The sequence below is a fragment of the Prunus avium genome, chromosome 4 (genome assembly GCF_965620075.1).
Source record: "Prunus avium chromosome 4, drPruAviu1.hap1.1, whole genome shotgun sequence".
Classification (NCBI taxonomy): domain Eukaryota; kingdom Viridiplantae; phylum Streptophyta; class Magnoliopsida; order Rosales; family Rosaceae; genus Prunus; species Prunus avium.
Window position 1 is genome coordinate 13,817,214 of NC_142287.1, and position 17,592 is coordinate 13,834,805.

Below are 17,592 nucleotides of genomic sequence, written 5' to 3' on the forward strand. Positions count from 1 at the left end.
ATCGTTATAAACAAAAACTCTTGCGCGACAAATCGTTTCGTCGCGCAAAATTACTCTGTGCGATGACAAAGTTTTATACGTCGCACAAAATATTGGCAGACGAACTATGTCGTCGCGCAATGTTAGGATTTTTTGGGTTTAGGGCTTAGGGTTTAGGGTTTAGGGTTCATGGTTTTGAGTTTGCGCGACGCCATATTTTGTCACGTCGCGCAAGGATGTGATAATTTTGGCGGAATGAGGTGAAAATCTGGCGGGGTTGTCACCTTGCGCGACGGATTTTAAGTCGTCGCACAAGGTTGCGAAAATTTCGGCGGCATTATCACATTGCGGGACGCTGTGTTATCTCTTACGTCGCGCAAAATTTCCTTGCGCGACGGTTTTGTTTCGTCACCCGTTAAGTTTGCGAAAAAAATTTATGGAAACGACGCCGCTTTGACAATGTGCGACGCACCATATGTGGTACGTTGCGCAAGTTCGCGAAATTTTTTCTAAAACTTACAGAGTTGTCTTTTTCCCAATCCGGTTCCTCTCTCTCCGTCTCCGTCCCTCCCTCCTTAACCTGCAACCACCCCAACCTGCCAAGCCTACCCCATTTTTAGACCGGGCCGCCACAACCTTCGAACCCCAGCCCTTCCCCGCCATTGTCGATCGGATTTTGACGGGTTTTGCCACTGTTTCTCCGGCGGCGTACTCCCTCTTCTAGCCACCAAATCTGACGAATGAGGTATGGATTCCACTCTTCTTTTCATGCTCTAGTTGATGGTTGGTTAGGATTTGATGAATTGCTAGCGTAGGTTGTTAAATTGAAAAACCTAAATTTTTGCCAAATTTCGGGATGAAATTCCGGCCACTTCCGGCCCTTTTTTGGCCTATGTCCAAGAACAAAAGTGGCTCTAATCGATGTCCTGAACCTAGGGTAGGAAGATTGTCCTTTGATTTTGAGATTTTTCCGGCGATGGTTATCGCTTGAGACACCCGCGCGCTGGCGCATGTGGAGGCGCACGTGGATACTGTAGCAAACCACAATTGTGTCCCGATGTGATCCCCTAGTTGTAATGTGCGCGTAGGTATGTTCGAATTCCAATTTGGATATCATTTGAGCCTCAAACGGATTTCGCCTATTGTGCGATTTTCGGGTTTGATATGTTTGGCCCGTTGGATCAAACCCAAACTCACGTATGTTGTACCTTGTATTTCTAGGATCGTATAGGATTCGCCGGATCGTGGATCAGAGTCCCGGATACTTCGAAATCGCGAACCCTAGGACAAGATATGATTACTTAATGAATTAAGAATCTTAATGAAATTGTACATGCTTAGTTGGTAAATTGGAATAACTTTTTTGTTTTATTAGTTGTTGGGTTTTTTATGTTTATTTTATTAGACATTTGCTCCATTTAAAAAATATTTCAATACATGTTAAAATGGTTTTAGACCACATATTAGAGTAACTATGTTTTTTAACTTTGGATGCTTGTTCAATTGTGCAGATGTCAAACCTTATTAGAAGTCGTAAGGCGATGACAACTGCACATAGTTTGACTCCCCTGGCTGCGACCTCAGCTGCCACTGCTCCACCACAGGTCGACGCCATGCAGGTTTGTCCTGGGGTCTCCCATGCGCTGGTGTCATCAGAGTCATCAGTGGCGCAACCTGTTAGTGCCAGGCGGCGTCACCGCCCCCCAGCACGACCGACACCACTTTGACATCTGATGCTAGTGCGTCGGGGTCACAACCAGGTAAAGATTTCCTTCAACTCAAGTTGTTTCGGATCAAGAATTTTAGTAGGATTTGTTATTTAACGTTAATTTTATATTTCTTTGCAGCCAAGAAGAACACCCGAGGACCTTGTCGCCAGTTGAGGACGGTGAAGGTCACCTGGGTGACCAACAGTCGTATCAACATCGGATACGATGAGCGGCATCGGGCTGCACCAACGGCGGACCAGCATAGCTCCTTGGCCCACGACATTGGATGCGTTGTTCGAACTTATTGCCCGATGAAATGGAAGTCTTGGAAGGTCATGCCTGACGAGGTGCGGATGGAGGTGTGCGGACAGCTGTCGGTATGTATTCTATACCTTTTAATTGTTTTCCCTTCAAATTTTATTTCTAATACTTAATGTATGTAATGAATTTATTATAGACAAACTACAATTTAGAGAACGTCGGCGACGAGTTGTTGGCGTACGTCAACAGACTCTTTGTTGAGAGGTACAAGCAGTGGAAGAGTGACCTGCATCACCATTTTCAGGCATATGATGATCCGCAGGTCGTTCTTCAGAAGGGTTGCCCAAAGGAGCTTGAGGGCCAGGAGGATAGTTGGCAGTGGCTCTGCGGTCATTTTCAAGAGGCCGATTATGTGGTATTGTTTTATATTAAGTTGAAACTTATTACACATTTCTTACAAATGTGTATTTAATTTTTTATATTTCATTTGACTTTCACTAATACGTTTTATTTTTTGTATAACAGAATAAGGCCAAAGCAAATAAGGGCAATAGGGAGAGGAAGACTCTTCTCCACCATTCAGGTTCCAGGCCCTTCTCCTATAGGATGGAGGCGCGGCACCGGGTAATAATAAAGTTGTTTTTATTTAATTTTTAATACGTCATTAATATTAATTTATTTTTTTTGTACTAACATTTTTCTTCTCTTGTTCAATTCAGGGGGGGGGGGGGGGTCCAAATTCCCTGAGATTGACGTCTTTGGCGACGTTTATGTTTGACCTGGGAATGAGTTGGCTGAGTCCCTTCATGTAAGTAGTCTTTAATTTTAATTATTATCTTACGCATTCAAGTTTCATGGTTATTATATGAATGTTTTAATTAATATTTTATGTTATGTTCAACAGACGACGATGATTGAAAAGAGCCAGTTGGTTCTTCAGGAGTCTGCCTCCCAGCTTCCTCCCGATACGCTGCTCGAGTCCGTGGCTCCTCCACAAGATGCAGGGTTTCAAATCTTGACTGAAACCTTGGATCAGACTCTCGGGAGTCGTCCAGGGACATATTGTCGAGGGATGGGGAATGCCAGGCGGTGGCCACCTAAACCCCGTGAATCATCGCAGTCAAACAGTCAGGTGACTACTTTGACAGCAGAGGTGGCCAAGCTCAAGGGTCATTTGTCACATCTTCTACAGTCCCTTGCTCAGTCCGGCATTCCAATCCTGCCTTTTCCTCCCTCGTCGACCTCCGAGCCCCGCCAACCCGAGCATGGCCACCACACCTCTCCCCCTGTCGACAATGTCCAGACCTCCGAGCTGCATTTGCCAAACGACAATGTAGATTTTGGAGGGTTGTTTGATTAGATTTTAACTTTCTTAATTACATTTTAAATATTTCTATTGTACTAAATATATTCTGTTATAACAAAAATATTTCTCTTCATTACATTATTTTTTATTGCAATTTCATTTTATTATTAAAAAAAAAAACCAAATTTATTTTTGTTACCAAAAAAATTAAATTAAAATTAAAATTAATTAAAATATATTTATTTTTGCACGACGACATTTTTTCGTCACGCAAATTTCTTTTTTAGAAAATACAAAACCGTAAAAATAAATTTTAAACAATTTATTCTATTTTTGCGCGACAAAATTTTTCGTCTCGCTAAGAAACTGCGACAAATAGATTTCGTCGTGCAAAGATTTGAGTCACGAATATTCTCTTGTCCCTCCATGTATGCGCGACGAAGATAAATCCTCGCGCTGTGTCATTGCAACGACTGTACTTTCGTCGCTAAAATATTTGCTCGACGAAAAATCTCGCCGTCCCGAGACTTTTGGTGCAACGAAGGTTAACTGTCGCTCCATTTTGTGCGACTAACGCAATAAGTTTGTCGCGCAACTATTTGTGCGACTCAAATATACTTTGCGCGACCAAAATTTCTTCGTCGCGCAAATAATAAAATGTAGTAGTGATTCAAGGAACAATTGACTTTGGAATTGAATATGTGATTGGAAAATCTGCTCTATTAATTGGTTACTGTGATAGTGACTGGAGTGGATCTGAGGAGGACATGAAAAGCACCTCAGGCTATACTTTTTCGTTTGGAAGTGGTGCATTTTCATGGGCTTCAGTTAAGCAGCACAGTGTAGCACTTTCAACTGTAGAAGCAGAGTATGTAAGTGCAGTTGAAGCAACCTCTCAGGCCATTTGGCTCAGGTTTGTGCTCGAGGACTTTGGAGAAGAGCAAGCAGCTGCAACTACTCTATTCTGTGACAACACTTCAGTTATAGCCATGTCTAAGAATCCGGTGTTTCACCAAAGAACCAAGCACATTGGCAGGAAGTTTCACTTCATTAGAGATGCAATTCAAGAAGGTGTGATTGATTTGGTCTACTGCAAAGGTGAAGAACATATTGCTGATATTTTTACCAAGGCTCTTCCCAAGGAGAGATTCAACTATTTGAGAAACTTACTTGGTGTGAAATCAGTTAGCAATTTAGAAGGGAGTGTTGAAAAGTAAATTGCTTACTAATTTCTTGCTAGTAAATGATTTACTTATTAGATTTATCTCTTGTCATATTGTGTAACTGCTTTATGTTGTGATAGCTTGAGCTTAATTATATGCCAAGTGTAGGGTCTTAGATCAGTTTTCATTTTCAATGGCTCACATGCCTTGTAGTGCTATGTGTCATAATCACAATGGCTCATGTATTTGAATGGTTATGAGGACTGATGTAAGAGAATGAATTATATGAATGAAATGCATCATTTTGCAATGTAGAGAATGTTGCAGTGATTATTTCCTTTCTCTCTCTAGTTCTTCTCTCTTCCTTTCATTCCTCTGCTCCCTTCGTAATCCAAAAGAGATCATCAATGAAAGACTATACAAACTTTAACACTTTGTTGTTTGACAATTGTGACTGTGTACTGGTTTGTTGACTGTGACCATCTTTTACAGTCTGGATTGCCAAAATAAGAAAAGAAAAGAAAAGCTATAATTCCTCATACTGTATAACTTGCAGCAGCAAGAATAATTTTGATGAGGGGAGCCCTGTTTTAATAATTGCGGGTTCAATGAATCCATTTTCAGTTACAATTTCGTGGCTTTATTGCTGGGGGCTATATACAGCTTTGTAATCTGAATATGTGATAAGCCTATATTTTATATATATATATATATTTTATGCCTCCTTTACTTATCTATTTGTTAATTTCCTTGGAATAAATTGGTTGTTTTAATTGGTTTTGTGAGATTTGTGAACGAATTGTGGAAATAGGAGAAAGTGTGCTAAAAAGGGCAAGAAGATGAAGATTGGAGATTAATCAAGTCAAGAAGCCAAGTCATTCCTTTTGTCGCAAGGAATGTTGTCAAATTTCCTAATTCAAGATGTTACAAGTCTTATCAAGTCAAACAAGGAGAAATAAAGAAGACCATATTTTAGAAGGAATCCTACCTTTATAACAATTGTAATTATACCTTAGATAGGTAGGATTTGTAGGAGTATTATAAATAGGGAGTTTAGGTCATTGTTCAAGGATCGAATTACCCACCATCAAATTCCTACACATTCATACTCATAGCCGAAACACCCAAAGGAGAATACAAAGAGCTTGTGCAACCTTGGCATTCTACTTGGAGAATTCAATTCCTCCCATGTCTTCATCAGCTATCAAGATTCTCAATAAGTCCTTCATGAACTAATTCCTTTTACTAGGGCTACGATGTAGCCTAGCTATGAATACTCAAATTCTTTGATATTGTTAATTTTATTTATCTATACATGTTGAGTGATTGTTACCGTTCTTAATGCTTTCAATTAATTGGCCACTAATTGCATGATTGGAAGAATTAGGTTGAAATCGGAAGGAGATTCCTATAGTAAATAGCTTCTTGTAACAAGTACTATAAATTACATAGCCGACTCGGAAGATTAGGTTATGGTTTGTGTAATCTTCATTGTTTTCCACAAATCTTAATGGGTTCTTAGCTATCTAAATCCATAACTAGGAATAGAGTGGGTTGATTGTAAGGAATACAACTACTATAACTCGGAAGAGAGTATTAGTGAGGTAAGGGAAAATGATTATCAACATGTTAGGTAATTAGGATTAACAAGCTAGAAGGATTTCGGTGGGATTAGCTAGGTGAAATCGGTGCCCTAGTGCTTTATCATCTTTGTTTTCATCTTTTACATTATTTCCTTAATCTCAATTTTTTTTGCTTGCTTAATTAGATTTTAATCATCATAATTCTCTTTTCGTTTAATTCAAATATAATTAGAAATAAATCACTCTAATATTTAATAGATTACTTGATCCCTGTTGGAACGATACTCTACTTACTACTATATTAATTTGAGCGATATTGTCCACTTGCAATTAATCACATCAATATGTAATCAGACTTTTGAATACAGAATTGAACCATTTCAAAGGAGTTTCATCTCTCTTTGTGTTAAGTGCCTTTCTCTTGAGAGATTGTTGCTTTTGTTCCTAGTTCTCTGATTTTCAGGGTGGTGCTAGAAACATAGCAATCCAGGATTTTCAGGTCTCTCCTTGCACTTGGAGATAGTGGACCCTAATTTACCTGTCTTTTGCTTGGCCCTGCATCAGTACCTTTAGGGTTCACAAAGGGCGCAAGATAGAGTAGTTGTATTTTTCAGATGTAAGAGACTACTCGCTAAGATGTTGATCAACTAATTCATCCACTAAAGCACCACCTTGATGCACTATGAGAATCGACGCCCTGGCCACAATGTTGGACGATGCCAATGTATCTCCCAAGGGTCCGAGCTCCGGGCAGTCACCCCACTCCGATAGCCCAAACGTGAGTGGTGAAGAACCTATTTGCCCTCTTCCCACGATATAAAGATCATAGTCATTTCCCATGGCGCTTATCAATTTAAGAGTTTCCTCCCCATTATTCACCACCTCGTTAATTAATCTTATGGAAGGTTGGTTCCTAGTATTGAACACGAAGCTCTCTATGTATTGGTCGTCTAGATGTTTCTCCTTCTCGTTTTCCTCTACCACCTCTAAAATATTCTTGTCTTCGTCCTCATGATGATCATGATCATTATTAGGATTGTGGGGACGGAGATCAACTGACGCATCTTTACCGACGATGAAACGAACCACAGTTAAGCTGATATTAGGATTGGGGCTAGGATTGCTAGCCATCCTCCACGCAAATGCCAATGCCTCGCGATCGTCTGGCCCACCAATGAAGAGCATGGCACAGCGGCAGCAGCCATGGCCATCGTCATTTTTAATGTTAGATGAATCGGTGAGCCCACGATCCACGAAGATGGCCACCGAACAAGAAGCGTTCTCCAGAAGGTTCTTGTTAACGCCTCTAAAAGAGGAGTTTCCGTTGTCCATTTCCCCGTCAATGTTGGATTGCTTGTGGAAAGGAATGATTATAAGGTCTGCGCTCTTGTCGTCCGCAAGGTTGCAAATGTCCTCATGCATGGAGGTGTAAGAGGACACAACAGTTAGTGCCTCCACGAACAAGCTGCTTTCTTCACTTTCTGTCTCAAGTTTTTCAAAGGCAGCGACAATTTGGTCAGAAGGCGAAGAGTGCTTTTGATTTTTGGCTGTAATTTTGCTTGTCTTACGAATATTGCTGCATGTGTCGTGGACTATGAGCATGGCCGAAGCATGGCCACTGAGCTCCACCAGATGGACCGCAAAGACGAACATCGGGGATTGTTTGGTGGGATTGGAAGCCTCTAAGAGATTGATGATGCTTAAAACATTGCTTGTTGAATGGATGCAAGTAAGGATTCGAAACTCTGAGTTGGGTTGTATGCTTCTTATGCTTCTGTGCGTGTGCTGCTTAGATGGCCCATTCGACTTGTAAATCAAAGCCAAAATGGGTCCAACCGCTGCCGTCATTATCACAATTGCAAGAATCATTACTGAAAAAGTATTGTGGTCCAAAACCTGCATTTATATATATTTGACAATTAAAACAATATAAAATCAGGAATTTAACACATAGTTTTAAGATATATATTTCTTAGATGTAATTTATTTGTACTTTGTTTAGGGGAACACATGGTAATACCATTGAACGACATTCACTGACCATATTACTAACCACCTCTCTAATACATGTAGGTTCCACGTATTGAAGTAGTCAGCAAAATGGTCAATAAATAAATGTAATACAAATAGCATTATTGGTTATTCAGTAATATACATAATTTTTCATTTAAAAAGAAGCAAAACAAAAATAGGACCCCTATCAATAAAACAAAATCCTTAAACATAACCTTAATAATAAACAAAAAGACCTATTACCAAAAGGAAAATTAAAAAAATATTGGAAACAAAATTTCTAAAAGGAAAAACGACTCATGTGATACTCAAATGTGGTACAAAATAAATAAATAAGAATCTAGCTGTCTACCTCCCATTAATTACTAGCTGTCTAACCTAACCTTTAATTTTTATGTTCCTAAATACAGTAGTAAACTTACATAACTTGAATATAGTATTACTTAAACCCAACACTAAGCCTAGAAGGCATGCATTTGGCCATATTGTGTGTGTGTGTGCGCGCGCATGCAATAACGAAATAGTATATACATACATGTAAGTCCCGCCCAGAATTGAGGATTATTGTAGCCAGCAGGCCTTTGGCGTTCATGACTAGTCCGAAAGCCAAACTGTCCCTCACCGGCATTTTGTTGACGATGGCAGCGACGAAAGTCACAACAAATTTAGCGAGGAAAGCCAGGGCAACAATTGACATGACAATTAGAATGCTTGCACTGCGAAAGACAACATCGACATGCGTTCTCATCCCAAGAATCAAAAAGAAGAGGGGCAGCAAGACTTTTGACACAAAGTCCTCAACCTTTTCGGTGATTACAGTTTTGAGCTCTCCCTTGGGCAAAATGGCTCCCAACATGAAGGCCCCAAGAATGGATTGTGACCCGAACGCATCACTAATGAACCCAAACAGCAGAACCCCGGCCATGATGAAGCATATTTGGTTGTCCATGTCATACTTTTCGTTGAAAAAGCTCGTGTTGCAAACCATCCATGACAGTAACGGCCGAAGCCCGTATACACAGAAAATGATCAATGTGAAGGTGGACAACACTGTGTAAAGTTTGCCATCGCTAACTGTGGCCACTGTGATGACAAGAAGAACCCAAGAGACAAGGTCGTTGATGATGCTTACGGAGAGGGCGGTCCTGCCAACGTCGCTTTGGAGGAGCTTGGCATCGGCAAGTACTTGGGCAAGTTCAGAGAAGTTGGTGGTGGCAAGGGTGGTGCCCCAGAAGAAAGGACCATAAGTAGTAGCCTTTAGTGGGTGGGCGTTGGGTGCTAGGGTTTTGTGGAGGAGATAGCCAAGAGGGAGGGGAACTAGAATTCCAGCAGTGGCAATGCTCCAAACTTTTTTCCTGGCCTGCAAAATTGGCTTGAAATCGACCTCTAAGCCCTGGAGGAACATGTAGTAAATCAACCCCAAGTTGGCCATTGTCTCTATGGTCAACGTGCTTTTGACTGGAAATAGGTATTTGCGAGAGAACTGGGTTTTCAGGATAAAAGATGGACCCAAAATTATGCCACCCTGCAATGTGCATGCGTGCATGCCAACGTATTATTATTTGTCTTTGTCATAAAGATACCAATATTATACGTATAGATGTGATATTCTCAATTAAAATTTGTGTCTGGCCAGGTAATCGTTTGTCTCTCGCAATAAATTTTGATAATAAAGCATAGAGCATAGAGCACAGAGATATAGAATAGAATTACAGATTACTTACAATAATGTAAGCAACGATGCGAGGTTGGTGCAAAGGTGTAAGGAGAAGCTTGAGAAAGTGGCATATTAACATAATGAGACCTAGTTGGGTGAAGAAGAGAGGAACAGTTGAAAGCAAGGCATTCTCAGCCTTCCACACCCCAGTCACGTGTGTTATCGTTTTATTATAACATACCCTCATAACGTCTGCTTCTGCTACCCCGCCATTGTCTTGTAGCGCATCGTCCATTACGTACGATACTTGTATTTACAATTCTTTTTTATAAAAGCGATATTAAAGAATTGAGGGATTCGAACAAAAGACCTCAAGTGCAAAAGTAACTGCTCTTACCTACTTGAGCTACAAACTCTATTTACAAATTAGATAATAGGAATTCTGGGTTTCCTCCCTAGCTACCTCAGGACGTCTTTCTTTTGCCTTGGATGACGTCCAAATCGCTAGAAACACCACTCTCATTAAAGACGAAGACAAAGATTATGACAATGAAACTAGAAAAGAAAAGTGATTGTTATCACACAACACAAATTAAAGAGGAATGAATAGAAATCAAAGTTTCGAGACTGAGGGATTAATTAGTTAATTAGTTGCGCCTAAACTAGCTGTAACCTCTTCTTAATTTGTTGGTTGTTCGTTCCATTTGGTTGGCATCCATATATGTATTAGACTCTTCTTAATTAAGCTGTAATTTGGTCCACTTTCGCGGCTTCCATGCAGCTGTACCTTAACTAATCTTTTGTCCTAACAGAGTGCCCTGAACCAAGATGTTGATGATCTGTCTTATAACTAATCTTTGATGTGAAACTTACCAAATTAGATGTTGAGTAAAAACTGAAATATGAAAAGACTTTGAGTTACGATTTGAATTGTTTCCTTAAAAGTGTTATTTGTCCCCCATTCAATTGAATTTGCTAATGGGTTCTTGACAAACCACTTCCAATATGCAACAAAGTCTGAGATTTGTGAATAGCAAAAACTCGAAGAATTCCCTTAGAAATTACTATAAGGAAATTGTATGACTGCAAATAGCAAAAACCCTCGCTATCACAGTATAAAGAAATGGATGACATCAGTTGTGGCCACAACTTTATTTCTAAGACATCAGTTGAATGTGCTATACATGTTTGTTTCTTTGAAAAGCCCAAGAAATTGCTCCTCCGACAATTGTAAAGATCCACCCTAATGTTGACTTATTATCACTAGCACTTGTTATCCAATTTGCATATGAATATCCCTCAAGTAGTGCAGGATATTCAGAGTAAGATAAACTTAAACTAATGGTTCTTTTAAGATAACCAAATACTCTACTAATTGCTTTCCAACGAGCATGCAATACCTGGATTACTGGTGTATCTAGAAAGTTTGTATACTACCAAAGCAATATCTGGCCTTGTACAATGCATAGCATACATAAAACTTCCTATTACACTAGCATACTCAAGCTGTGCAATGGACCTGCCAGAATTATTAAGCATAGTTTCATTAGGCTCATAAAGGAGTTGTTGCTTTTTTTAATTTGCAAATGCTTAAATTTAAGAAGCAATTTCTCAATATAATACTCAAAATAATTATGGTTTAAACTGATATGTTTATTCTTCTCTCAAGGAGGTATATATATACTACATACAGATTGGGTACAAATAGGAAATATGTACAAAATTCCTAATTCTACTCAAATTGGATAATTACAATAAAATATAAATTTTATTCATAATAGGAACGTTGACTCACGCCAACACTCCCCCTCAAGTTGGTGCATAGATATCGGTAATGCCCAACTTGTCAAGTGAGTCTTCAAATCGGCGCTTTGACACGGCATGGGTCAAAATATCTGCAAGCTGCTCTGAAGAAGGCACAAAAGGTATAGAAATTAACTTATGCTCCAGCTTCTCCTTAATGAAATGCCGATCAACTTCTACATGCTTAGTTCGATCATGTTGCACCAGATTGTTAGCAATTTCAAATGCAGACTGATTATCACAGTAGAGCTTTGTAGCAGCATTTGGTCTTCTAAACCCAATTTCAGCAAGTAACCACCTCAACCACAATATTTCACAAACCCCTTGGGCAATCCCTCTGCACTCAGACTCTGCAGAGGACCGAGACACAACGTTTTGCTTCTTGATACGCCACGTAACTAGGTTACCACCAACAAAGGTGAAGTAACCTGATGTAGAACGTTTATCTGTAATATTCCCTGCATAATCTGCGTCAGTGTAACCTTCTAGATCCAAGTGGCCATTTTTCTTAAATAATAAACCTCTCCCAGGAGCAGACTTTAAGTAACTCAGAATACGCATCACAACAGCCATATAGTCCTCACTAGGTGAATGCATAAATTGGCTAGCAACGCTTACCGCATAGGCAATATCAGGGCGTGTCAATGATAAATAAATAAATCTTCCAACTAACCTTTGGTATGTTTCTTTGTTAGTTGGAACCTGATCAACATAAATACCAAGTTTATGATTCTCAACAATAGGTGTATCAGCTGGTTTACAGTCAAGCATTCCAGTATCTGCTAGTAGGTCCATGACATACACCAACGCTTACCGCATAGGCTATTGGGGTCAATATAAAAGGTTGTGGTTTGGTAGCCAAAGAGGAGTGGACCTTGTTGTTAGAGACATGAGAAGCAGTGTATGTTGTTATCAAAATGGGCAAGCAGGTAACTCATTTGGTTGTCTTTGATCATGAAAATGGTCTAATTTTCTGATATTTTTCTTTTGTTGCATTTCTTGATCCATTTTCACTTCTAGATTTCCGGAGTTTTTTTTTAATTTTCTACAAATTTAGGTGATTGATGGCAATACATGGATCTGATAGGTTCACTTGGTGTACTTGGTGTTTTGAGATGCGGCAACAAAAGAACAAAAGAATGGAGTTATAATTTTAAATTTGACTGTAATTTAATTTGTTTTATTATGTGTATTTTCTTGTTGGTTGTAATTTTAAATTTAAATTTAATATTGGATTGTTTTATTATTTTTGTCAAAGAATAGTGGTTGTTTCAATATGGGAATTGGGCCAATTGTGATGTTTAAGGCCCAAATTTTTTAAAAATTAGATGGTCTTGAAGCTTAAATACACAAAAAATTAAACTAGGCTTTATAGCAAGCCCAAACCGTGAGAACCGGAAACCGGCAAATCCGGATTCGTTCGGATTTTGGTATGAATTTTAAGTAAAATCAGTCCAAATCGAACCAGTCTGCATTTTCGATTCAAATTCCATTTTTTAACAAAAACCGGTCCAAACCGGACCGTACTCACGCCTAGTCACTAATAGAAGAGGTTGTCCAAGTAGGATGACTACGTGACGAATCTCCTTGACCAAGTTTAAATACTGCAACTCCGTTAAAAATTTAAAAATTAACAACTTTAAAAACTTCATGACATACGAATTTGCCGGATCATGTGGAAATATATGAAGTCCTAAGGGAAAGGCCTAGACCAGACAAAGAAGTGGCCCATTCAAACAATAGTCTTAGCAAAAATTGTCCAACTTGACCTCTCGATGGTCATAGACTCGTGGGCCACGAGGACAGACGCCACAGAGAGAAAGAGGCATGGACCTTACCTATATAATGGCATGTTTATTTATAAGGAATGATGGAAGTCATGAATCGATAAGAATTTGGGAATAAAGAATTGGAATCAGATCAAATATGTTCACCTAGTTGGTCTGATTCCTAGTTTTGAGGATATTTGATTACAAATTTTACAATGGAACTCCTATAATTTTAGAGTAATGCTACTCTTACCACATTCTCATACCACCTTATGTGGCAAATGAAGTGGACATCCACATCAATTAAAAGTGTCAATAAATCATAAAAGAAAAGAAAAGAAAATGTTACATTAATTTTAATTGATGTGGTTGTCCAACTCATCTGCCACATAAGGTGGTATGAAAATGTAGTATACAAATGTGGTACGAGTAACATTATTATTATTATTTGTATGTGTAAGTAAACGCAGGAGAAGTAAGAAATTGGAATCATTCTAATACTCATGTGTTAGTAAACGCAGGAAAAGAAGGAATTGGAATGATTCTGATGCCTCTTTCTCTCAGTTAAAGTAAGTTTTCTTAGTGTTTTAATATTACTAAAAATAATTGAAAGAATAAAATTTTGAATAAGAGATGTGGATGTCCGACTCAAGCTACCATATAAATTAGTTTACAAATTAATGTATATAGAATTGTGGTATGAGTTAAAGAAAGAGATATAAAATTGTGGTATATGATGAGTTGTATTATTATTGGAGCTTGATAAGATATAAGAACATGGTAGGCAAGCTTAGTTTGCGCTAGGCACGTGAGTGAGAGTGAAGGGATATCCCGTTGAATTGAGATTAATATTCAGGTGTCAGCGTATATATGATTAGAGGTAATGAAGAAAGATTCTGCTACTTTTGAGGAAAGATTTACGGGACAGATACTGCATACAGTTGTTCTTGATTTTGATCTATAAAAGTCAAACTGTTAAGACAAACGCCGCCCTAACTAGAATCTTAAATTTTATATGCCAAGTTGCCTAACCTTTCCTCCAATCATCAACTTGGTCTTCACCCCCATCTCCACTTCTCCACCTACCAATTAATTGGTCAAGAATAAAACCCTTATCACCCCGTGTTAATTGGTCAAGAATAAAACCCTTATTTTGGATCTTGGCTTTCCCTACACATCGCATTCGTAGAATCGAACCCTTCACTTATAGTTAATAAAAGGCTTCTTCAAGTCTCTGCAGCTCTGAAAATAGTTAGTTAGGCCATGGCTGCTAGTCCTCCTAACCCGGTGCCAGTTGCGTACCAGGGAGGTGCCGGCGCGGTGCCAGTATGGTTGAACAAAGGGGACAACGCATGGCAAATGGTAGCAGCCACACTCGTCGGCCTCCAAAGCGTGCCGGGTCTTGTCATCCTGTACGGAAGCATAGTAAAAAAGAAATGGGCAGTGAACTCAGCTTTCATGGCTCTCTACGCTTTTGCGGCCGTCGTAATCTGCTGGGTGTCGTGGGCTTACAAGATGTCGTTTGGGGACAAGCTCCTACCCTTCTGGGGCAAAGCTGGCCCTGCCTTGGGCCAGAAGTTCCTCATCAACCAGGCAGCTCTGCCTGCGAGCACGCACTACTTTAGTGACCACAAGACTGTGGAGACTCCTGAGGCCACACCCTGGTACCCGATGGCGACCATGGTGTGGTTTCAGTGCGTGTTCGCAGCCATTACGCTGATATTGCTGGCGGGGTCGGTGCTTGGGAGGATGAACTTCAAGGCGTGGATGATGTTCGTGCCGCTTTGGCTTACATTTTCGTACACGGTCGGAGCGTTCAGCTTGTGGGGTGGAGGGTTCTTGTTCCATTGGGGTGTAATGGACTATTCCGGTGGTTATGTCATTCATCTTTCTTCCGGGATTGCTGGCTTCACCACTGCTTACTGGGTAAATTAATTAAATAATGGTTAACTACGCTATTGCTAGTTTTCTTTCTCTCCATTAGTCAACGTCTGCAGGCCTGGTAATTATTGATTAAATAGTCCATTAATTCCTTGTAATTATAAAATAGTGGCTTTAATTTCTTTCGTTTTCTTCTTTGGATTTAATAGTGGCTAAACTCACACACACTACACAGATATTAGAATTCGAACTCAGGATTTTTACAAATCATTACACTAGTGGGTCTTTTGCTTTGTTAGACTATTGGAAAAAAAAAAAACTTTCTATACAGAGAAATATATATATATTTATATATTCCATGAATAATTAATAGGATGATCAAATTGATGAGTTTCAATTACAAGATTCCCCATAAACGTGTAAGAAGGAATAAAAAGTCTACTAGTTTGGAATATTATTATTTTAATTGGGTACGAAGTTATAATATTAATGATGATGACCTACAAATGTATATGGATCACAATATTCATCAATATGTATAGTTCAGGTTAGGAAACGACAAAAAGTTGATATGACTAAAAGCTTAAAGAATTAATGAAGCGTGGATGCATTATGGTGAGAGTAACAAAAATTCAACAAAGGGTGGACCATATAGATGTGGACATCAAAAATAAAAACAAAAACAAAATTGAATATATGAAATGTGACGGATGTGATGTTTTATTTTTAGTTTTTCTAATAACATTTTATGGAAATCATAGTCTAAATTACTTTAAGTTACTTTAATCTACGAAAAGGTCAATGGATATAGCATGGTGGAAAAGAGTATTGACTTGCAGATCAATGGTTTCAAATTCGAACCCTCATGACACCTTGATAGTGTGTGTGTGAGAAACTCCCTCTCCCTAGTAGTTTACACTATCGCTTTTATTGCAATATATATATACAAAAGAGAGTATTAATTAGTTATTATTGTTTGTTAATTGATGAAAATGAAATGGTGATGATGAATAGGTAGGACCAAGGGTGAAGAAGGATAGGGAGAGATTTCCACCAAACAACGTACTTCTAGTGTTAGCAGGAGCCGGGTTGCTATGGATGGGATGGGCAGGTTTCAACGGGGGAGATCCGTATGCAGCAAACACGGACTCATCCATGGCCGTCCTCAACACCAACATCTGCGCCGCCACGAGCTTATTGGTTTGGACTTGGCTCGATGTCATCTTCTTTGAGAAGCCTTCCGTCATTGGAGCTGTCCAAGGAATGATCACTGGCCTCGTCTGTATTACTCCTGCTGCAGGTACGTATTAAGTAACCTCTCAAGGTGACTTTTTTCAAAAGAAAAGTTGAATTATATGCCGATGGGTCTAGCCTAGTAGAAAATGACTTTAATTTGCAAAATAGTGGGAGTGTTTGAAACGCCTTCCAAACTTTGACCCCAAAAAAAAAAAAGCAAAGTTGACTTATATTTATCATCCCAATTAATACAAACAAAATTAATATAATTACTTACTTGTCACAAAAACGCGTTCTTCCATTAATTAATCCAGAAAAATAAAGTTTATTTGACTATTTGACTACTTACATTTACGTTCCCTCGAGACCATGTTCTAGTTATTAATTTTCTAAAAAAATTCTCATATGGTTCTCTAACATTTTCTCTAAATATATTTGCATCTCTTTTTCTATATATTATTTAGCCAGTTTTTAACAAGAGGGGTGACTCACAAAGGACCCACTAGCTAGCTTTTATTTTAGTTTTGTTTGTTCACAGACTGATACAATATTATTGTTTATATATGTAAATCAATTAGGTCTCGTTCAAGGATGGGCCGCTATAGTGATGGGAGTTATGTCAGGCAGTGTGCCATGGTTCACCATGATGATAGTGGACAAGAGGTGGAAACTGCTATCCGCGGTTGACGACACCCTTGGTGTATTTCACACCCACGCCGTGGCCGGTTTTCTTGGCGGTGTTTTAACAGGGCTTTTCGCTGAGCCTGAACTATGTGCACTCTTTTTGCCCGTCACAAACTCACGCGGAGGTGTGTACGGAGGCTCTGGAGGAATGCAAATCCTCAAACAAATTGTAGGAGCCCTATTTATCATTGGATGGAATATTGTGGCCACCTCCATTATTTGCCTAGTCTTACGGTGTATAGTTCCGTTGCGCATGCCGGAGGAACAGTTGCTGATTGGGGATGACGCAGTGCATGGAGAAGAGGCATATGCATTGTGGGGTGATGGGGAGAAGGAACAATTGCATAATGTTACTAAGCATGAGCTTTACTCCGATGATACGTCACACGGTCAAAAATATCCATCCAGTGGTGCCACTCAGGTGGTCTAACTCAAAGTTATGTATTATTTATGTTAATAATCTGTTCCAAAAAGAAGTAAAAACAAAGTAGGAAAAATAGGTGCTATTGTCATTTATTATCTTATTTTCTGGTTGTCTTTTCAATGTT

General features: G+C 39.2%; 2 protein-coding genes across 2 annotated transcripts; one reads left to right on the forward strand and one right to left on the reverse strand.

Moving 5' to 3' along the window:
- Positions 1–6,625: 6,625 nt before the first annotated feature.
- Positions 6,626–12,269, reverse strand: LOC110769430 (cation/H(+) antiporter 15-like). Its single transcript, XM_088252272.1, has 4 exons — positions 11,515–12,269; positions 11,109–11,190; positions 8,550–9,539; positions 6,626–7,897 (listed from the first exon to the last, which is right to left on the reverse strand). Exons 1-4 carry the CDS (start codon positions 12,267–12,269, stop codon positions 6,626–6,628), a joined length of 3,099 nt encoding a protein of 1,032 aa, XP_088108398.1.
- A 2,022-nt stretch (positions 12,270–14,291) lies between these two features.
- Positions 14,292–17,592, forward strand: LOC110769431 (ammonium transporter 3 member 1-like). The gene is made up of 3 exons (XM_021973398.2): positions 14,292–15,169; positions 16,139–16,424; positions 16,939–17,592. Exons 1-3 carry the CDS (start codon positions 14,507–14,509, stop codon positions 17,472–17,474), a joined length of 1,485 nt encoding a protein of 494 aa, XP_021829090.2. The 5' UTR covers positions 14,292–14,506; the 3' UTR covers positions 17,475–17,592.

Coding starts and splice junctions, on each gene's coding strand:
- LOC110769431 (XM_021973398.2), top strand. CDS start 14,507: ATGGCTGCTAGTCCTCCTAACCCGGTGCCAGTTGCGTACCAGGGAGGT. Junction 15,170..16,138: donor GCTTCACCACTGCTTACTGG/GTAAATTAATTA, acceptor GATGATGAATAG/GTAGGACCAAGGGTGAAGAA. Junction 16,425..16,938: donor CTGTATTACTCCTGCTGCAG/GTACGTATTAAG, acceptor TAAATCAATTAG/GTCTCGTTCAAGGATGGGCC.
- LOC110769430 (XM_088252272.1), bottom strand. CDS start 12,269: ATGGACCTACTAGCAGATACTGGAATGCTTGACTGTAAACCAGCTGAT. Junction 11,191..11,514: donor TTTGAAGACTCACTTGACAA/GTTGGGCATTAC, acceptor TAATTCTGGCAG/GTCCATTGCACAGCTTGAGT. Junction 9,540..11,108: donor CAAGGCCAGATATTGCTTTG/GTAGTATACAAA, acceptor TGCACATTGCAG/GGTGGCATAATTTTGGGTCC.